Source organism: Lacerta agilis, chromosome 3 (assembly GCF_009819535.1).
Source record: "Lacerta agilis isolate rLacAgi1 chromosome 3, rLacAgi1.pri, whole genome shotgun sequence".
Taxonomy (NCBI): domain Eukaryota; kingdom Metazoa; phylum Chordata; class Lepidosauria; order Squamata; family Lacertidae; genus Lacerta; species Lacerta agilis.
Window position 1 is genome coordinate 11,266,711 of NC_046314.1, and position 23,346 is coordinate 11,290,056.

A 23,346-nucleotide genomic window follows, 5' to 3' on the forward strand; every position below is an offset into this window, starting at 1 on the left:
CCTCTGAACACTTTCATTTTTTAAAAAGGAATTTATTGAATTTTTAACAATAAAACAAAATACAAAATACCAAACACTACAACAAAAACTACAAAACTACGAAAAATACAAAAATCATAATAAACAAACACTTATCCAAATAATCTTATCTTATTCCTAACATTGTTTTGGGACCTCCTCGCATCCCCCTTCTGCGTTCATTTCTAATTATCTTTAGTAACTTTATAACATTATAAAATCTTCCTTCTCAACTAATCTTAATCTTAAAAACCATAATCATCATTTGCCTATAATCTTAATCCTAATAAAAATAAGCATATCCTACCTTAAAATAGCTTCTGACATTGCTGTAACCTTATATATCCTCTGATTTTAATTTCAAATGTCTACCTTTTCACGTCGTTTCAAATAGTCTTTAAATTTCTTCCAATCCTCCTGTAGCCTCTGAACACTTTCAAACTACCGGGGCCCAACATTTGTTTGTTTTTATGAAGCCGCCATTTTTATTTCCATGTGTGAGAATGTAAGTTTGGCAAGTGCAAATATTAATTTTTAAAAACGAATGATCCGAAGCAGGGATCCGAAGGTCCTCCAGATTTTGCCCAAATAGTCTCCCATCAGTCCTCACCATTGCTGGCTGGGACTGGTGGGAGTTGGAGAGCAACAACATCTGGAAGACCCCAGGTTCCCCGTCCCTGATTTGAAACATCAGCACCTGGCGCCAAAGAGACCCAGTCGTGACAGAAAGCACTTCTGCACATACCCTGGGATATCACTGACATACCCTGGGATATCATTGCATCTTATGTTTGGTGCATTGAGTTGGTTTTTAACAGTGCACATTAATTCCGAGAGCCAAGGTTGAAGAAAGGGCTAATAGAGATTTGAATAAACCCAGCAGCCACATAGTGTGAGCTCCCGGAACCTGGCGCAGGCACACATGCATGCCAGAGGGGCGCACGGGGGGTGGGGCGTGAAGGATCCTGCTACAGCACCCCAGCCTTAGCCGCCAACACAGCTGGAGCAACCTTGCACCGGAGCCAAGCAGGGCCATGCAGCGCTGCCTGCCTGCCTGCCTGCGCTGGGGGGAGCCCAGTCAGCTGACACAGCACTTGGCAGGCACAAACTAGGTTCCCCATGCCAGTGCCCCCAAGTATGGCATGGCCCAGTGCTCCTTTCCTTAAGTGTTGGTTCCTCCAACACTGGGAGAGGAGGGCCAGGCCGGGCTGTGCAGTGTGCCTGCTTCACGCACCCTCAAAAATCCATGCCCAGGGCCATGGCCCCCCTGCACCCACACATTTTGCTCCTGAAACCCAGCTAGTGAGACATCCTGCAGCAACAACAGTGGCTTGGGCGGGTGCATTTGCAGACTTTAGAAACAAAAGAAAAGTTACATGAGAACAAATTTCCTAAAAGATAATTATACCGCAACAAAAAAGCAGAATTCAGCTAAGATTCTTTTTTTTATCTGTTGTTGTTGCTTAAACTGCAATGTGAACAATTAGCTCATTTTGTGACACTTGTCTGCAAAATGGGAGGGACAAAGTTCTTGTTTAAGAACTGTGTTGTGGCTCCAATGAAGATAACGGATAATAAATAAATAAATAAATAAATTTTTATTTATACCTCGCCCTTCCCAGCCAAAAACCGGGCTCAGGGTGGCTAACACTAATTAAAATCACAGCAAAAACATAAAAACAATCAACTTAAAATACAGATTAAAATACAAATTCAAAATTAAAACTGCAGTCTCATTTTCAAATAGCCCACCAATAAAAGAATGAAGCATAAGTATCAAACAGGAACCAACCCAAAGGCCAGGTGGAACAGCTCCGTCTTGCAGGCCCTGCGGAAAGATGCCAAATCCCGCAGGGCCCTGGTCTCTTGTGATAGACGGTTCCACCAAGTCGGGGCCAATACTGAGAAAGCCCTGGCCCTAGTTGAGGCCAACCGAGCATCTTTATTGCTCGGGACCTCCAAAAGATTATTATTTGAGGACCTTAAGGTCCTACACGGGACATACCAGGAGAGGCGGTGCCTTAGGTACAAGGGTCCTAAGCCGCATAGGGCTTTAAAGGTCAAAACCAGCACCTGGATAGGAAAAACTATGCTGTGCATCGATTGTAAATGTTGAAGAAACTCCAGTTCCTCAGACTAGATGTTTCCAAATTCTGCCTCTCTTTTGAACAGGGCAAAATAATAAGATGCCAGCAGACTGTTGAATTGTTTCGGCAAGACAACAAAACCACTTTATATTGCACGCCAAAACCTGAGACCTGGCAATTCAGCTCTTTGCTCAGGACGGGTGGATGTGAGAAACCTATGGCACTTTTAAGTAAAAACGCAACATATGGAATTCATCGAAGTCAAGTTAAGATGGCGACTGGCGAGATGAGGCTTTTGGATATAGAATGGAGAGGCACCGTGCCAGCGGGGTGAAAAAAGTACGGACATAAAATCCACACAGTCACGATACTTTTTATCTCACTTGTGAAAGCACTCAGTGGCGTGAAAGAAAAGCAGAAAGAACGACGGATAACATCAGAAAGGAGATGGATGACATCGGATTCGGAAAGCAACGGAATTATGAAGCTGATTAAAATCCTAATTGTCTGAAGCAAGGGAAGTCATACACAAAAATTAATAATTCGGCAATATATTTGGACTTATTTGGACTATTTGGATTATTTGGATTAATTGATATTTATAATTATATGATGTGATTTTTGTAATTGGAAAACCTAATAATTTTTTTTTTTAAAGAGAAATCTATGAGAGATGACTGATAGATAGCTGATATGATGGATGATAAACCTGTGACCAGGCGGTTTAACTAAATGCACAGGACCACTGGATGCAACAAGGCTATGATAGATGAGTTCAAAGTCTCAAAGGGACTAATGTGTTGATGGGTAGGGAGCTTATGCAAGTAGAAACCAATGTTTCATACACAGAAAATGATGCTCCACAAGACAAGCAGAGGCAATATTCATTTCTTTGAAGGCAAAACAGAGTGGCCAGAGGGAATCAAAACTCGCAAGTTCAATTTGCTTGTATATTCTTTCTGACTGAGGTTTCTAGTCATCTGGCACACAATAAAAGGGCTTGTTTTCCCCTCTTTAGGTTTCGCTTTGTTGCCAGAAATACTTTGGTTCCACTTCCGCATATGTATGCTCACTTTCACATCCAGGCAGATTGTGCCAAGTGCTGTTACTTGAGTCTCACACAAGCCATAATTAAAGCGCACATTTCATCAATGTGTAACAAGACACAAGGAAACGTTCACCAGTTTGGACTTGATTTGTTCTCAAAACCAAAATAAAGCTAAACTATGTAGTCAGGTTTCAAGAACGTAAGGGTTTCAATCAGACTCTAAAGAGTTATTTTTCTTCCCCTCCAGGGCAAAAAATACATGCTTTAAATGCGTAAGATCCCAGGTTCAATTCCTGGCATCTACAGTTTAAAGTTTTCAGGGCTGAATCTACTAAATCTATATGATTTACCTTTCACCCACAAACCCCGACAGCCAAAACTTATGGCAATAGCAAGGTTTTGCCAATATCATAGGAGTCAATTCCTAGGGGCCACAGTCCCTTCGTGTGTGCCCCCCCCCCCCACAAAAAATTATGCTCTGGAACCTAGGAGTAAATCAGGAAGCAATACTTTAAAAAAAAAAACACTCTGCAGCTGAGAGCACAAGACAACACAATGCAAGTCTGCTTTTAGCTCATTTTCCAACAATCTGGCAACCCATAGGTAAAGGTAAAGGGACCCCTGACCATCAGGTCCAGTCATGTCCGACTCCGGGGTTGCGGCGCTCATCTCGCTCTATAGGCCGAGGGAGCTGGCGTTTGTCCACAGACAGCTTCCGGGTCATGTGGCCAGCATGACAAAGCTGCTTCTGGTGAACCAGAGCAGCACACGGAAACGCCATTTACCTTCCCGCTGGAGCGATCCCTATTTATCTACTTGCACTTTGACGTGCTTTCGAACTTCTAGGTGGGCAGGAGCTGGGACCGAGCAACGGGAGCTCACCCCGTGGCAGGGATTCGAACCGCTGACCTTCTGATCAGCAAGCCCTAGACTCTGTGGTTTAACCCACAGCGCCACCTGGGTCCCTGCCAGGCAAACCATAGGCTAGCACATATGCCTAGAATGCTAGCGTTCAAGCACCCTTGAAAGCCACATTTTTTATTGGGGGGGGGGACACCCGGCTGTTAATTGCTTAAACTGCATTTAAATAGATTTGTCAATCATTGCGGCCAACTCTCTGTTGCTTTACTAATACTTACGGTGGCTGGAACTCCATCCAACTGGCGCGCACCGTGATTTGACACCAGGATCCCATTTACGCCATGCTTCACTGCTTCCCGAGCATCATCGGCTACGGAAGAAAACATGGGGCCTTTACAAATTGCAGCTGTCATTGTGGGAATTGCAACATCCATAAAACTCTTTAATGAACACATAGAACCAAGGCCAGCTTTTCCGAAGAAGGTTGCACGAGGAATGCGATTCAGCAGCTAAAGCTCAAGTCAAATACAACATTTTTATTGCTATGGGAAGACCCTGAGTGCCTTGCTCCGAAGAGCTGGTAAACGTTCGTTCTACCGATCCCCATCAAAACTAGCCCTTCTGCTCAGAGATTTACTGTACACAGACAGTAACGATTACCTTAATCTCTCTCTCACACACACAATGTAATCATTTCGTATTCCGATGGCTTTCGATTCATTAAGAAAAAAGAACAGAGAAAGGAAGAGGCCTCATAATTCCGTATATCGTATGCAGCCCAGAGGAGAATGTGGGCCTGTTTGTACAGTATATGGAGCAAGTTTAGACACAATCCATTTCCTACTGTAACTTCCCTCAAAGTTAGATACAAGCAAATGTCAGTTCTGACATCTGCTTAAAGATAATTGCTTTCAAAAGGAACAACACTTTATAGCTTATTTTATGGGTTTGGACCAAACCTTAAGAAGTGTTACATTAACGAAAAGATTTAATTTCCTGGAAGAGCATGGATCCCTACCTACCCCTCAAGAAACAAGAAAGAAACAAACAAATTCCTTTAGGGGGGGAAAAGTGTTCATGATCTAAAATGCTCCAGAGCTTCAACCTGCTAAAGAATGTGCCATTCACGATTTATAAAAAATGAAAGAGCTGTCTTGCTTTGTTTTAACAATTTACACACTTACAAGATAGAATGTTGCACATTTCTTCTACAATTGCATGTTGAACATTCATCTTCTAAGGAGTACTGCAACACACCGAATAAATTAAATAAACTGAGCAAAATAAATTGCCATGCTCTGTGACTTTGAGCTCAAAGTGCAAAAATACACGTTGGTTGGGTGTGTGTGTGTGTGTGTGTAGACAGGGACACACAGTAGCATTCATTTTTAAAAAAGAGATGATTCAGACAAGCACTGCTAATACATAATCCAACGTCTGGATAGTGTATTCCCTTTATTGAGCCCTTTTATTAGCTTTCACACTTTCCAGCACTGGTGAGCCTGGTATTCAGTTTGCATCTTCAAAGATAAAGGAACAAAAGAAAGACAATTTATCTTCCTGCCTAAAATATAAGGGGGGGATCCAGCCTTCAGGTGGACTTGAAAGCCCTTTTTTGAAGGGCACTTGAAATCTTGAAGTGCTTCCTAGCTAATCAAACATAGGTTTGGTAGGAAACATCATCTCATTCTGGCTTGGCAGATTTTTAGCAGCTCCCTTTTCTAGACAAAATGGAAACACTTTGAACCAAGGTGATAAGTGTGAGGAGAGAAGGAAAGAAGGCAGATATAAAACCAAACTGCAAAAATAAACAGGGCTTTTGAGAAAAACATATATTCTGTTTGTCATCAAAAATAGCCTCTCTCTCTCTCTCAACCTTCTATAAGCCTCGTCCGATATCCCTCAACAGTTACATTTAACTCAAGTTGAACAAACCTCTAAGGATGCCTTTGGCAACAATTGGCAGCGAAGTCAATCCTCTGAGCCACTTCATATCCTCCCAGTTGATTGATGGATCAATTGCCTCCGCTACATAAACAGACAGGCCACTGTTTTCGCCATAGCCCGTCTCCGATGAAAATGCCAGGTCATTCGTTTCAAAATTTTTCATTCTGAAGTTCAAGAGCGGGGTGGGGGGGTGGGGGAAAACACTTTCAGAAAACTCAGCTGGATGCGGCAAAGTTTAAAGCCAGTACAGCTTCAACTCCCAACAAAACCCCTCAAATGTCTATTTAAAAAAATAAATAAATCACATACTTCATATTTAATGAATGGACTTGGAAGTCTCTGAGGTACCACCTACTGATTTCTCTACCATGGTGTGGGAGCAATGCATCCTAAATAGTTGAGGTGGTCTTGTGGTCATTGACAGGGAACATGAGACTCTTATTATGCTTATATATTCTGCTGGAAGCCGCCCTGAGTGGCCGGGGAAACCCAGTCAGATGGTGTGACGGATTGGCCTTAGGGTGGAGGAGGCATGACAGCCCAGTGCCGAAAGAGTTAAGCCACCTTCATTTTTGATGGACAGTTCATCCTTTGGGGGTGGGGCGATCCCCGGTTTAAAAGGAGGGAACGGCCGGTTTGGCAGTTGGTGAAGAGGGAGGGTGTGTGTGGAGACAGGGAAGAAGAGGGGTGTGGGGCCAGGATAGTGGTGGTTAGGCTAGGCTAGGATGAAGATTAGTCAGTTATACTGAAAGAGTTAATATTTTAGATGTAATTAAGCTGATGAACTATCGAAATACGCGAAGCACGATGTTCTGAAATAAATAAAGACTTGTTTTTGTTGAGCCAAGAGAAAAGAGGCATTTATTTGGTCCAGCGATATATGGATGCTCATGAGGAGGTGAACTCAGAGAAAAGACAAAACTGACCTGCAGGGTGATAGTTTGTGTCTTGGAGTTTCACTCAGGAGGGGCAAAAGGGCAGAAACCTTGGTAAGGCTACACAGTTGCTAAAAGGGTTTAGCTAACTGACGTAGTGGGGGGGATCTAATGAGAGAGAGACCCGGAACTGACAGAGCTGAGGATTATCCTCACAGACGGATCTCAAGGATCGAGGTGGGGTGTATGGGAAAAGTGACCCTGAACACCTCAGAAGTAATACACTTGGTAACAGAGGGGTAGTTGGCAGGGAGGTTCGTCGCAGATGGGCAGGGTATAAATAATAAAATTGTTGTTGTTGTTGTTGTTGTCGTCATCATCATCAATCTCAGAGCTGCGGGTTCAAGCCCTACATTGGCCAAAGGATTCCTGTATTGCAGGGGGTTGAAGCAGATGGCTCTTGGGGTGCCTTCCAACGCTACAAATCTATGATTCTATTATTTTAAAACAAAGTGCTTTGTCACACGACGTGCAACTAACTCACAGAATTCATTACCATATGGATCCTGAAAAAGAGACAGAATTATAGAGAACTGATGGTGGCGCTAACCAAAAACTCAGTAAGATATAGATGGGAGTTCCCAGAGGGAATCACCTTCACGTACAAAGATAAAAAGAATTCGATCAGAACAGAAGAAGAAATGGGAAAATTCATGCAAAAGCACAGAAAAGAACTAAGAGGAGGTGCCGCAGAGAGCAAAGACAGAGACATTGCGTTGTAAGAAATAGAAATACAACAAACCCTTGAACAGAACGAAAATATGAATTTAGTCAAAAACACGTAAGCCAGGTGGACCTCCACACTCAAATTTAATAAAGTTTTTTTTTTCACTTAAAAAAAAAGAATTTATTACCATATGAAATTGTGAGAGCCACTGGCTTTAGAAGGACATTAGCCAATGGGGCTATTGGCAGCTAATAGGCATGATTGCAAATAGAACCTGCATGTTCGGAGGCAGTATACCTCTGGAGACCTGGTGCCGAGGGTGCCCAAACTGAGATGCCTCAGGGAGGGGTGTTTCCCTCGTACACCCTCATCGTGGCCTTCTTGTACGCATTTGGCTGGCCATGGCTGAAAGCAGGTTGCTGAAGTAGATGGATTCTTCAACTGAGCCAGCGGTGTCTGTTTTGCACCACGGTTCAGGATTCCAGCATCTGCATACCAGGAGTGGACACCTACCCGCTTTTCTGTTCTGAACAGAGAGGAGATATGCAAAGAGTTTCCATCTGTCAGCAAGCATGGGGGGTGCTTTGAAAAGGGGACATGCTTGCTCCCAGCTAGAGACGCAGGTGGCCAGAAGCAGTTTAGTCCTGCTGGCCACATGATCCGGAAAGCTGTCTGTGGACAAACGCCGGCTCCCTCGGCCTGAAAGCAAGATGAACGCCGCAACCCCATAGTCGCCTTTCACTGGACTTAACCGTCCAGGGGTCCTTTACCTTTTCTTTTTTTCTTTGGTCTTCTTTTCCTACATTTTTCAGGAGACCTGACATCTGCTTTGTATTACGCCACACCCCACAGAAGCCATTTGGTATTATGCCCTGGACCCATGTCAATCATTTTCTGACTGCTGCCTATGGCACTCTCACAAAATTCCAAATGTGCCCACTGTCCCCAAAATGTTGGGGAGCACTGGTGTATAGGATCTGAGTGCCAAAATTATTGAAGAATGCTGGAAGCTGACCAAAACCTCCAAGTACCTGTGTTCTTTTGGAACGCAGAAATAAAGAATATAATCAAATCTAGCACGCGGGGGCGGGGCACTTTATCTAAATTAATTCAGTATTTGAATGATTGGTATTAATAATTGTATTATAAATTTGTATTGTTATAATAAGCTATTATTGGATTGTCATTGAAAACTAATAAATTAAAAAACCCACAACAACCTGTAAGTACCTGAGATTCGGGGGAAGCTGAAATTTGTTGCGCACATCGTCTAAGCGTTTCCCAAGAAATGGTGTATCTACAGTCACAAAGATGCCTTTGTATCCAGCTTTCTCTGCCCGCTTCACTAAGGACCTGGTGACTTCACGGTCCTTATAGATATAGAGCTGCAACCAACGAATTGCCTTTGGAGCCTCCTGGGCAACTTCTTCTATAGATGTTGTCGACCACGAACTCAGCATCATCCCCGTTCCCATTGACCTGCAAGCTAAAGATCAGGAAGTAAATGTCTCCCAAATATTTTCAAGACCCTATCAAGAGAAGACTCCCTGGAAAAGACCCTGATGTTGGGAAAGATGGAGGGCACAAGGAGAAGGGGAAGACAGAGGATGAGATGGTTGGACAGTGTTCTCGAAGCTACTAACATGAGTTTGGCTAAACTGCGGGAGGCAGTGAAGGATAGGCGTGCCTGGCGTGCTCTGGTCCATGGGGTCACGAAGAGTCGGACATGACTGAACGACTGAACAACAACAACAACATCAAGAAACTAGGTACTACACATTTGTATTACTGGCTGGGGGAAAAAATCCCTCGAGCTTTCTAATTGCTCTCTTCTCTTTATAGCAGCCAAAGGTGTGAAATTTATCAAATCAGCACTTTCTGAAATTACACGAGAAACAAAACACAGCCACAGTGCATTTCGTCAACCCATCAAAATTTACAAAAATGCATTTGCTATGGTAAAATATGTATAAAAATGAGTATATGTTTCTGAAAATAATATACAGTTGGGAGAAATTGCTTGCAAAGAATGTGTACGTTAGTCAAAACTGCAGAGAAAAATACATTTATTGGGAGAAATTCACACCAAAATGCTGAATAATTTTCATGAAGGTGTTCGTTTTAATGCAAATTTCTGAAGAAGCTTGGAAAACTGAATTTAAGATTAGGGAAGACGAGAAACCGAGAGAACAAAATTGACAGATCCTTCCCTCTCTTGTCAGCAGACTGGTTTTCAGTTCATTTTTTAATCATTTACTTAATTTCTCAAATACTGAATCCTCGATGGTTTCAGAATTGCCGTTGGCTGCTCACAAACTACATATTTGTTGCCCTGGCCTTGATTTCAGCACTTACTGGATGGACTTCAACTACCTTTCTTTGTAAATAAACTGCTTTTGTTAACACAGGGTTGTCATGGAGTCCTAAATAAGGGACATGACTTTAGTCATTGACATTCCCCTAAAAAGCCCTTTTAAATATTTATGCAAGTTTAAGTTGACTTTTATATTTTGTGCAAGCATTGACTAGTGATGGAGCACCAAACTCCATTTCTCCAGTAACAATTTGCTCCGCTTTGCCAAGCTCTGATGGTACAGTAGGCTGATGCTGGCCAACTCTATGGCATGGCAGAAGTACTTGCTGGACACAGAGCTGACAACTCACAAGTGTTAGAGCTCCTTTGGAACCTTTTTCAAATTCTAGGTCTCCATTATACACAGAAGCAGGTAATTACCTACTCCTTTCTATTCCTGAAAGGCCTATAATCCAAACTCAAAATATCCCTCGTCTGAGAATGCCTGGACAGGTTACTTGATCCTATTTCTGTGGCTTTCTGTCAGATTACCCGTCTACGCTTAATTAAGTGGATGAGGAAGTGGATCTGAGCACACTTGCACTCTCTTCCACCACATTCCCGATTGTCTCCATCACATTCTTACATGTCCCCCACAACTGACTGCACCTGGGAGCCGACTGAATTCATGGAGACTTCTTCCCACACACTTCAGAAGCAGGGAGTCAACACAAGTTTGGAATGCTCTATGCCAGGAGTGGCCAACTCCCAAGAGACTGCGATCTACTCACAGAGTTAAAAACTGGCAGTGATCTACCTCATTTTGGGGGGTTCAGGTCAAAGTTGTTGAGTTTTTTCAGGGAGGAGGTAAAATGTTGAGCTTTTTTGGGGGAGCCACAGTTGTTCAGCTTCTTTGGGGGGAGCCAATGATCTACCACTGATCTACCACAGACACCCAGTGATCTACCGATAGATCACGATCTACCTGTTGGACATGCCTGCTCTATGCCTTCCATGAAAAACTACCGAATGGCTGTTTGGGAGAACGTGACCTATTTGGGAAGCGAGTTCCGACTTAAAGATTACTCCAACCCAACCATGGAACTCCAGGAAACTTAAAAGGCAGACAATGTCTGCCTCCTTTTAGGGTGCCTTCAAATGTTAATTGTGACATCAGGTCTCCACATTCCTCTATGGCTAGCCATATTTATTCAAGGCTTCTCTTCAAAATTCTGTAACCCAAAGTTGGGGAGTCTGTGGTCCTTGGAATCCGATGGCCATCAGCCCGAGAAAACATGGTTTCTCGGGATGGTGGGAAGTGCTTAGTCCAGCAACATTGGGAGGGTCACATGTTCCTCATCTGAAATTTGCAATTCCGGATCCAGGGCTACCCAAGCTAAGCATAGCAGAAAATGCCCTCAACAAATCTCCCACCCATATCCTGTGGGGTGCTCGTTGTGCATTTGACACAATACATTACAACAGGCATAGACAAACTCGGCCTCCAGGTGTTTTGAGACTACAATTCCCATCATCCCTGACCACTGGATCTGTTAGCTAGGGATGATGAGAGTTGTAGTCCCAAAACATCTGGAGGGCCGAGTTTGCCTATGCCTGCATTACAACAAGGATGATTAACCTGTCATTGGACTACAAATTCCATCATCCCTTACCATCAACCATACTGGGGCTGGTAGGAGTTGGAGTCCAACAGCATCTGTCATGAATGCTTTAGCTGAGATTCCTGCGTTGTTGGGGAAGACTAGAAGACCCTTGGGATCCCTTCCAATTCTCCAATTCTATGATTCTATAACAGCTGACAGGCCACAGCTTAGCCACCCTTGCTTTTTGTTCCATCCCCTGAATTACCTACAGTGCAGTGGGAGAAAGTTTGCACACTTGTTAATTATCTAGACACCCTCACAAGGAATAAGCCAGAAGCACATTTCTAGCTTAGTAGTCACGGAACTGGATGCCACTAAATGCATGGGTGCTTCAGTGGCTTCTGTGGGGCAAGAGGATACTTGGACCAGAACGTTGTAGCTGGACTTCTCCACATTTATTCCATTTTTTTTATCATCCCAGCCATTCAACTACCCCATTTATTTCAACACTGTTCTCAGTACCTCCATCATCCTCCCGCAGGGCAGAACTCGTACAATCATTTTATTGATAGATTGAATTTATATATCGCCCTATACCCGGATGTCTCAGGGCGGTTCACAGAAAAGATCACAATATACAAAATCAAAGTTAAAAACAATAAAACCAATAATACCCCCCATTATTATTAATTTTTACATAAATGGTGTTTACTGTTGAACTGCTATAATATGCTGTTTGGGTAAGGAGACTAAAGCTCCAATTAAGGCTTAGAATAAAACCAAACACTTTTTACTTTAGGTGTCATCAATATTATGATAGTTTGCCTTTTATATAATACTCTGGTTTCTCTGATACTTTTCAATGTACAAAAGTAAACAGAAAATAAAAGAATAAGCCCTGTGTTATGTATTTACCTACAGTGGTTACCTGAGTGACAGGTTAACATTACAGGTAGGTAGCCGTGTTGGTCTGCCACATTGTCAAAACAAAATAAAAAATAAAAAAATTCCTTCCAGTAGCACCTTAGAGACCAACTAAGTTTGTTCTTGGTATGAGCTTTTGTGTCTATGCACACTTCTTCATATCTGAAGTTGGTCTCTAAGGTGCTAGTGGAATGAATTTTTTTTTAATTTATTATTTAGCTTAACATTAAAATGCTTATTTATTAAGAAATACTGTATCTCACTAGACATAGGGGTTTTTTTGTCCTCAGGATAGCATCACCATTTAGGATACAAATACATGAACTTCTAGATTATGTACTATATTGCAGGCATAGCAGGCTGTCCCAAGAACACTTTAAGCGAGATTATTTCATACTGAGATTCTTGAATCATGCCAGTTAACCAGAAGCATAACTAAGGAGACCGTATGGCCATCATGCTCTGTGCCACAAATGAAGGATGGGTTGGATGCCCTGCGTCAGGGCCAGACCCATAATACCTCCTCTCCTTCAGTTAAATACTATGAGTGTGCCAATAACTCCTTGACACCTCCAGAGGAAAGAGAGCTTATCGCCTCCTTTGGAGAGCTACCAGCGTTGGAGCAACAAGAAATTATTAATAGGCTGGACTTACTTAAATTTCAGCTCCTAAATATTGCTGGTAACGGAGCTTTTATGAACAACGTTCATTCTAGTTCACCGGTGCCATGCCCCATGGAGGTGGAAGCAACAACTTCCCAATGCCCGCCGCCACACAAGGTGACTTCTGCATTGGAGGGGAAGGTCACGCTTCAGGAAGCAGACCCTTCTCCTCCCCTTCAAGCTGGTGACTCATCTTTGCTGCTAATAGACTTATCTGCTCCCCCCTTGATTAATCTTTCAAAGAACGGAACTCAGGATAACTCCCTCCTGGATAAATCATTGCCTTCCCACCCCTCCATGCCGGAATTGGAATCATCATATAGCGATGACCACTCAAGAACCGAGGCAGCAGCGGCCGCTCCAAGTCTGGCTTCCCCAGCACATCCTTGTTTACCAATAACCCAACATGAGGAAGACAATATAGTGTCGAGAGCCACCTCAGAGTGGATTGAAGACCCAGCAGGTCGTATAAATCAAATGACTTCAAGTTTACCTGTTAGATCCCTAATGAGGATGGCTTCAGCTGACCGGGCAGGAGTTGCCTCAGAGCCTAGTGGGGTCCAACAGCAAATAATAACGCCAAAGTCCACCTCTACTCTTCAGGATGCTAACTCCCTTCCTCCCTTAAAAAATCCTGGACTTCGCGGTTTGAATGTGTTACACCCTGCCTCTATTAGAGTAATTGACTCATCACGTCAGGGTGAACATTTTCAGCAGAGAAAAATAACGGACTTTTTTATGGGAGCGTCCATACCGCACAAGAGTCCCCCACAAAAACTCAAATGACAGTTAGCTGGACGACTCAGAAAACCACCATTATCGATCCTCTGTTGGAACATCGCTGGCTGGCGTAAGAAAAAAAATGACCCTGAATTCCAGGCGTATATTAGCTCGTTTCACATTATTATATTACAAGAAACTTGGGAGGAGGGTGAAATTGTCATAAACGGATTTGACCTGTTATCTCTTCCTGCTTGTCCTTCCCTGAAAGGAGGACGGCCAAAAGGTGGCCTAGTAATTGGTATCTCACTGAAGTTGCATTTCAAACTCTCATTAGTTTTGACTGCCTCCCCATATGTCTTATCTGGGCTGTTGTCGGGGGGAAAAGTTTCACTGTTAATCTCTAATGTTTACCTCCCGCCAGGGGGTTCGTCCCCCGAACTTCGTGCCAGATGGGAAATATTAGAAGATCATCTAATATCATGCCAAGTTAAATTTCCCAATATCCAATATATAATTGGTGGGGACTTTAATGCACGTATAGCAGCGAATTGGGATGACTTAACCAAAGCCAAATGGTGGATTGCTCCATGCCTCGATAATTATGACATGAGACTTGCCTTAGGGAGAGTCTCAAAAGACTCTAAAGTAAACGAAGCTGGAGTACTCCTTTATCAAATGGCTATCCGCCTAAATCTAGTGCCCCTGAATGGTTGCTGCCCTCCTGATGTACCGGGGGAGTATACCCACCTAGGTATAAAGTCAAATAGCGTATTAGACTATCTTTTAGCCTCGAGAGAGCTGGTCTCGAGAGCCCTCTCCTTTAAGGTTGACAATATTCAATCAAGTGATCACCTTCCACTTGTCGCTATGTTTGACTTAGACTGGCAGGCACTTGAGCTCAGCCATCCAACCCGATTAGAAACCAACGCAGCGTCCAATGTAAGAGGAATAAAGTGGTCTAAGGCTCATGCCCAAATGTACCCGAACCTTTTCCAAAAAAGAAGCAGTGTGCAATTAACTCATTTAGTTGCGATCCCCCATGACCCTAATGAGTTATTGGGGATGTTCAATCATTTTATGGTGGATCTCTCTGCCTTCTTTACATCACCATCCCAAGCTGCTAATCATGCTCAGTTCAAATCTGGTGCTCCCTGGTATGATTCGCAGTGCAAACAAGCTAGATCCCATTTGCGCTCAGTCTACAATGAATACAAGATTTCAGGTGCTTCCTCCTTGCCAACTATATATTTCCAAGCCAAGCAGGCCTATAAACAGGCCCAGATAAAGGCTAAACGTACATGGCAATCGAACCGTTGGCAAGCTCTAATCGCAGCATCTAAAGCGAATAGATCTCGCGAGTTTTGGTCGCTAATCAACAGAGGAAACAGAAAATATCCCTTGACTGTTATCCCAGCACCTATATGGGAACAGTTTTTGAGAAAATGCTTTGCTCATGCAGATGAACCCTCTTCTTCCTGCTTGGAGTACTTGTCTAACCACCTACCTATTTGGCCTCCTACCGATCCAGGAGAAATAAAAGATTTGATAGTCCAATTGAAAATGGGCAAGGCTCCTGGGCCGGATTTAGTGCCAGCAGAGGCCATAAAGTCTCATCCTGAATGGTGGGCCGGAACCCTGGCCAAAGTCTTTGATGCAATAAACACCACGGGCCTCATCCCCAAGTCGTGGAAGGAGGCGATTATCATTCCAATACATAAAAAAGGTTCCACCGCGAACCCGGGGAACTATCGTAATATCAGCTTTCTTTCAATAATTGGGAAGATATATGCCCGCTTTTTGTTGTCTAAATTGACGCAGTGGTCCGAAGAGCTAAATTTAATTGGCCACGAACAAGCTGGATTCAGACCTAACCGCTCTACAACGGACCACGCTATAATCCTCCACCATCTAGCCATGAAATACTCCTCCAACACGCGGGGCTATTTATGTGCTGCATTTATTGACTTGAGGGCAGCTTTTGACAGTATTCCCAGAAACATCCTTTGGAAGAAGCTTGCGACCTGGGGAATAGATAGAAGACTCTTATGGCTGTTGATCCAACTACACGAGGGCTCTGTGGCCAGAGTAAGATTAACCCTGGCAGGAGAACTTACGAACCCAGTACCTATAAATAAGGGTGTTCGTCAAGGTGATATCTTAGCCCCTTATCTGTTTAATTTGTTTATAAGTGACATGAGAAATCCCTTAATCGAGTCACAGGATAAAATCCACGCCCCCCGCCTTGCGGATTACCGATGTCCTTTACTTTTGTATGCGGACGATGCTGTGATTCTTTCCTTCTCGCGAGTTGGACTCAACAGAGCACTGAGGATTTTTGCTGCTTATTGCCAAGCAAATCAGTTAGTTATAAACCACTCTAAATCGAAGGTGATGATCTTTTCTAAATCCCGAAAATTGTATAAATGGAAGCTGGATGGTGAGACAGTAGAGCAAGTATCCAAATTTCAATATCTGGGCATATATTTCCAACAAAATTTACGATGGACGTCCCATATTCAGTATCTTCTTAATAAGGCCAAAACAATGTCACATGCCCTTCTCCAGTTTTACTTTTCTGATGGGGCTTTGCACGTCCCCTCGGGACTGAGGGTGTTTAAAGCAAAAGTAGCCGCTATACTTTCATATGCGGCACCACTATGGGCTGCTATGGCCAAATTTACATCCCTTGAGACGCTCCAAAACTATTTTTTGCGCCGTCTTCTGAAACTCCCCCCTTGCGTGAGTAACGCGGCGATTCGTCTAGAATTGAAAATTCCATCAATAGAAACACTGATATGGAAACGAACTCTAAATTTTTGGTTAACACTCTGGCATAGACTTCCTGATCATTATCTAGCTCAATGCCTATGGCGGGACGAATTTGCTAGTCCTTGGGCTAGCAAGATCCATGCCAAACTTCTGCAGATTGGAATTTCTCCATCTGAAGTCCTGAATTTAGAATTGATTTCCGCAAAAAAACTTATCAACTTGAGACTAGACGATATCGAACTGCAGCATAATCATATGTTGGGAGGGGGAGTATGTTCCCCTCGGCATTTGGGTATTACATCTACGCAGTATCTCCCATCTTACTTCTCATCCCTTACTACTGCAAAACATCGTTTTGCATTTATTAAGGCAAGGTTTAATGCCTTTCCTTCCGGGGTCATGTCACAAAGATTCTCTAGGGGCCGTGTATCAGATTTATGCTCGTGTGATGAGTTGTCGAGGGAATCCCTCCTGCATATTGTTTTTATCTGCCCTTTATACAGTGATGTCAGGAGAAATTTGTTGAGCCCACTGGTCCAAAAATTCTCTGGACTTCCAGTAGAGATCCAGCTTACCCTTTTACTCCAGGATTCTAATCCAACAGTAACCTTGCAAGTGGCAAGGTATCTGACTTCGGTTTTGAACTATAAGAGGCGAAATGGCCTATTACAGGAATCCTAATGGTTCTTTTCCACCCCCTTTGGGCCTATAACTCCTGATAGTATCATAGGTTGAATTTATATTTATTTCTCCTGATTGTAAATATTTTATGTTATTATTCTTATTTTAATGCAATTATTTTAGCTGTTTTTGCATGGATTGTAAGACAGGTATGATTTGCGTGTCTATTTATGTATGAGCTTATAGCTGCAATAAAGTATTATTATTATTATTATTAACCAGAAGCATCTGTCCCTAGTGACTGCCATTATAATAATCCTTTGTGTTGATTGGGATTACTGGGTGTCTATTCAAGGTATTAGAGCTCCACCATGTGGAATATCTACTTAATCATAGCATATTCTTGTAACTTACTTCACTTCCTAAACAAACCATTCCCCTCAATCTCTCCTGCTCTTATTGAGAATTTATGCGGGACGGTTTATAAAGAAAACACCAGTGTCCCACATTCCAACATTCACAGAGTCCATGTAGCGGTGGCTCCAAGCTGCAGCCCAAACATCTGAAACCCTCTCACCATGCGCAACACTCCCGTCTGAGTGGAGCAGAACCTCCCAAGCAAATTCCCGAGGGCTCCCTGGGGCAGAGACTCCATGTAATCAAAACAAGATGGGCATATGGGTCGCTTCCAGGTGGCCTGTTTAGTGAGCATTCAGCCAGCTCGTTTGCAAGAGAGATTAGATGGCAGCCTGATTTATTTGCAAGGAGGTCAGTTGGTGTTACGCCACAATTTCCAGTGCATTTTGCCATCACTTTCCTTATTGCAAAAAGTCATATCTTTTGCATCAGGAGATTTGTTTTGAAACAGCCCCAAACTAGCTTTAATTGTGTAGCCTGAATCTGTTGGGATGTGATTGAGTCCACCTGAAAATGGTGACAGTATAGAAGTGCCCATGAGAGGAGCCATTGCTACGTGAATATTTATCATGGATTCTGTTAGTTCTTTTATAGAAATATATATTATTGCATCCCCTCTGGGGGAATCTGCTGTCTATTTTTAGAAAATAAAGCAAATATAGTCGTCCTAGGTTCTCGAACGTAATCCGTTCCAGAAGTCCGTTCAACTTCCCAAAACGTTGAAAAAACAAGGCGCAGTACACAAGCGAACAACAGAGAATCTGCACAAACAATGCTGACACCAAACCCTACATATATTAAGTAAAATAGAAACATCGTCACCCCACCCCACCCATCTCCCCATCCCGCCCACCTCTTTCCCCCTTTTCTTCCTAATGTCTCAACAAACGAAATTGACTTGTAAAAATGTTACATGGAAAAAATACAAGAGAGACATTGCACTACCTTTGTAAATCAAGAAAATCAAGAAAACCTTTAATAAGAAAATACTTTTAAACTAAATGGGGGGGGGGGGACAAGGCGCAGCTCCCGATTGACTACAGCAGCTTCCTGCACTTAATCGGAAGCCGTGTCGGATGTTCAGCTTCCAAAGAACACTTACTTCCAGGTTTTCGGCATCCAGGAGCCAAAATGTACTAATACCAAGGTGTTTGAGAACCAAGGTACAACTGTGTTGTTGTTCAGTCGTTCAATCATGTCCGACTCTTCGTGACCCTTCACTGCCTCTCGCAGTTTGGCCAAACTCATGTTAGTAGCTTCGAGAACACTATCCAACCATCTCATCCTCTGTCGTCCCCTTCTCCTTGTGCCCTCCATCTTTCCCAACATCAGGGTCTTTTCTAGGGAGTCTTCTCTTCTCATGCGGTGGCCAAAGTCCTGGAGCCTCAACTTCAGGATCTGTCCTTCTAGTGAGCACTCAGGGCCGATTTCTTTAAGAATGGATAGGTTTGATATTCTTGCAGTCCATGGGACTCTCAAGAGTCTCCTCCAGCACCATAATTCAAAAGCATCAATTCTTCGGTGATCCGCATTCTTGATGTTCCAGCTCTCGCTTCCGTACATTACTAATGGGAAAACCATAGCTTTAACTATACGGACCTTTTTCGGCAAGGTGATGTCCTTGCTTTTTAAGATGCTGTCTAGGTTTGTCATTGCTTTTCTCCCAAGAAAGTGAAATCTCTCACTGCCTCCATTTCTTCCCCTTCTATTTGCCAGGAGGTGATGGGACCAGTGGCCATGATCTTAGTTTTTTTGATGTTGAGCTTCAGACCATATTTTGCACTCTCCTCTTTCACCCTCATTAAAAGGTTCTTTAATTCCTCCTCACTTTCTGCCATCAAGGTTGTAGATTCATCTTAATTCTTCATTACTCTCACCCAAAAGCAGCTCAACGCTGCCATCCGGGAACTTCCCATTGCACGGAGGTTGAGAACCTGTAACAATACGATTGTGCTCCTTCTCTCTCAGATGGGCTCCATCTTCAAACTTTACCTCCATCAGGTTTCAGCTCCTTCTAAAAAGCATCCAGTCAAAATGAAACTTGAAAGCAACATCTCAAACCAGGGTGACCACTAGAGGGAGATGGCTTGTCAGGCACTTGAAACTCCTCGCCCTCAAAAAGGAGTGGATGTTCTGTGTCAGTAGATTCCTGTGATGTGAGCAGTCAAGTGAAGCGGGAGAAGCTAAGAGAATATTATCCCCAAGTATCTTTGGGAATACGTAAGAGGTAAACTGAGGCCAAAACTGACAGCACACTACTCAGAGTGACAGACACGCTGGTATTGAGGCCTTTTGCCAAGTTTCCTTCCAGGTAGGACTTAAAAAAATTAACGAACGGGGAAACCCATCAAATTCTTCATAACCAACCATCTGTAACTGGATGACCAAGTCCCACAGGTCTATGTATGGGGAACATAACAATGAAATGCCTGTTTTGTAGGATTTTTTTTTAAATTCAGAAGCTTTTCCCTACTAAACATAACCACCTTCCTTAAAATAAACAAGGTGCGGAATTGGATTCAGCCAGGGAGGCTGGTCTCCCCCAACTCTGGCAAGACACTTTGACAGGGGCTGTGGTCCTCACAGCGCTGGATTTAGGGTGGTGCGGGTCGTTCCCCTGAAAAGGGGGCACAAAATTGTTGTTCTTCTTCAGTCGTTCAGTCGTGTCCGACTCTTCGTGACCCCATGGACCAGAGCACACCAGGCACACCTATCCTTCACTGCCTCTCGCAGTTTGGCCAAACTCATGCCAGTCGCTTCGAGCACAAAATTGAGTAGATCCATAACTGAGAAGATCCCATTTGGGCGTGCCAAATGTTGGCTTCGCACAGGGTGCCTTATTATGACAGATTACCAAAGTAGTAATTACGCGGGTGGCGCTGTGGGTTAAACCACAGAGCCTAGGGCTTGCCGATCAGAAGGTTGGCGGTTTGAATGAGCGCCACAACCCCAGAGTCATCCGCGACTGGACCTAACGGTCAGGGGTCCCTTTACTTTACCCCTGGTCCTAGCTTCTTGTCAATCATCTGGTGTCACTAAACTTTCCTTTGTAGTGTGGGAAGAAAATCCAAGTCAAGCTAAGCTTGAAGTTACAACCTGCCAGCTGATAGGTGGTGACTGTGAGTTCACCAGAATTCCTTGTACCCCGTTTGGGGCAAGGGTCAATGGCACTTCTGGGTTTGCCAGAAGGCTCTCTCTCACTGTCAACCAGCTGATTGTGCATTGGCAAAGGGGAGCCACTCACTGCCACTCAGGAGTGTGCTTAATACTTTCCCAACTCTGCATTGACAGGCATATCGCTACCTGCTTCACACCTGATGTCAGCCATGATTAGGATATTGTTTTGAGATGCCACAAAGTTGGGAAAGTTTTGTTCCGATTTTTTTTTATATAAAAAAACACTAGTTCAATCAACTGAAGCTTTTAATTCTAGGTTCACATTTAAACCCCAGATTACTTCTGCCAGAAACAAGTGCTTTTGTCCGAGACAGTGTAGGACAAACCAACCACCTTGGCATCAAATTTCATCAATAAACCTCCCAAGGGTGTGTCTTTCCACATTTCAATCCAATCTGTGTTCAAAAAGCTAGACGTTTTGCAAAAAAAGCAAGAATGGTAGCAGTCCTCTAATTGAAAACTAATGCCTCATTCAAGCCTTGCCTTTGGCACTATTTATATGCCCTGAAGGTACTGATTTTTATGGTTGTTTTGGCTCAGGGTTGTGGGTAGAGTAACTAGAAAATCCTCAAGTTTCATTTTCTCAGGGTTTCTGCTTTAAACAATGAGAGGCAATTTTGACCTTGGCCCACTATACCTGTAGGAGCATCAAACCCCCCTCCCATTGTTCTGGCCGGACACTGAGGTCCAGCTCCGAGGGCTTTCTGGTGGTTCCCTCCCTGCGAGAAGTGAAGCTACAGGGAACCAGGCAGAGGTCCTTCTCAGTAGTGGAATCCACCCTGTGGAACGCCCTCCCATCAGGTGTCAAGAAATAAACAACTATCTGACTTTCAGAAGACATCTGAAGGCAGCCCTGTTTAGGGAAGTTTTCAATGTTTGATGTTTTATCGTGTTTTTAATATTCCATTGGGAGCCGACCAGAGTGGCTGGGTAAAACCCAGCCAGATGGGCGGGGTATAAGTAATAAATTAATATTAATTATTATTATTATTGACAGCTTTATTTATACATCTTCTGATAAGAGGCACTGGAAGTTCTGGGGGTTCTCCCAGCACCCCGGGAGTCATTTTCAGGGTGCATGGGGGAGCACACAGGGGAAGAGGAAGGAAGCCCCACTACACAAATGGAAATCCTTGCACAGGGCGTTTGCTGATGGGGCTCAATAGGGGAATTCCACCCAAGGTTTCTTTAACCAGGAAGGATACATTGCTGAGATCCTTCCTGGGTTATATTATTCACAGATGGGTTTTCCAACCTACCTCTGGCGGTTGCAATTTCTCCATCCACATGAGCCATGCATTGCATGGCTGTCGCTGCTACACATATCGGCATGCTGAGTTTCTGGCCCAAGATGGAAGTTGACAGGTCCACAGCAGACACATTCCTCAGCATCCGAGGGTACAGTCTTAACCTAGCACAGATGGAAATGGAGAAGTCAACTTATCAGACAGCCGGGAATCAAACTCCAGAGTTTGCACTGCACTTTTTGTCTTTGCTCCCACCAGTACGGACTGGAACCAGCTCTTCCTTAACTTTCTTTTTTTTTGAAAAAGTTTTTATACTTTTCAAATTTATACATTTCATTAATTTTGCAATCATTTTAACATTTCAAAGTTTGACTTCCTTCCTCCTCTTTCTGCAGTTCCTTAAATTTATTTTTTAATATCTTCTGCATATCCAAATTCATTTAATTTGCTCATTTAATCATCTACTTCAAATATAAACTCTTATGAAACTGCAGGTTATTACAATAATCCTGCCAATGTTTTCATCTGTTTGCAATTTGTATGTAGATATTCAATAAACCATTTCCATTATTTTAAAAAGTTTGTTGTCTTGATTTCTTATTCTTCCGGTAAGATTCGCCATTTCTGCATATTCCACAAGTTTTTGTATCCATTCTTCCTTTGCTGGGACTTCTGCTTCTTTCCATTTAGCATTCTTGCTGCTGTAGTAGCATACATAAATAAATTTCTATACAATTTAGGTAGTTCTGTCCCTATAGCTCTTCCTTAACTTTCAGGTGGTGTGAAGCCACCTGGGAGAGAAGATAACTTGGGCGCCAAGTGTCCAGTTCTAGAAATGTAAAGAGGCAGGGTCAACGCACACTTTTCAACTTTTGCAAAGTAAAGAAGGTGTGAGGTTTCTGTAGTGGTTTCTCATGAGTAAACACACTGGACACAGGTCCGTCTTTTTACAGGGTTGTTGTGCAAGTATTTACAGTGCAGAGCTCAAAAGTTCATGTCCATCTTAGTCACTCTCAGATTCCGGAAGTGGCACTTTCCTGGAGCGCCCCCAGCAAATGAACTTGTGCACCCCCAGTCTCCTCCTTCCCTCCTTGCGTTTCACCCCTTTGTGTAAGTGGGGCAACGGAAACGTGCTTGCTCCCTCCTTGGAACATCCCCCAGCCCTCTCCCCTCCAGGCTTCCCTCCTGTGTTTCGTTGCCGCCAGATACTGTCCCGCTCTCCTCGCGGTGCTGGGGCTCTGTGTCCTTTGACAGCCCCTACACTGCCCCGCTGGTCTATGACAGTTCCCTGACAGAAGGTCTGGAGGGAAAGCAAGTTACATCCTACGATGCAGGCATATTGTCAA

General features: G+C 43.5%; 1 protein-coding gene across 1 annotated transcript in view; it reads right to left on the bottom strand.

Annotated features, from left to right (window-relative positions):
- The window catches only part of HAO1 (hydroxyacid oxidase 1), a 30,823-nt gene that overhangs the window by 2,461 nt on the left and 5,016 nt on the right, over positions 1–23,346 (bottom strand). The window contains exons 2-5 of the mRNA XM_033142842.1: positions 22,013–22,164; positions 8,794–9,049; positions 5,950–6,125; positions 4,293–4,384 (exon numbers count right to left, since the gene is read on the bottom strand). Coding sequence (XP_032998733.1) covers positions 4,293–4,384; positions 5,950–6,125; positions 8,794–9,049; positions 22,013–22,164 — 676 coding nt within the window. The remainder of the gene's footprint in view (positions 1–4,292; positions 4,385–5,949; positions 6,126–8,793; positions 9,050–22,012; positions 22,165–23,346) is intronic.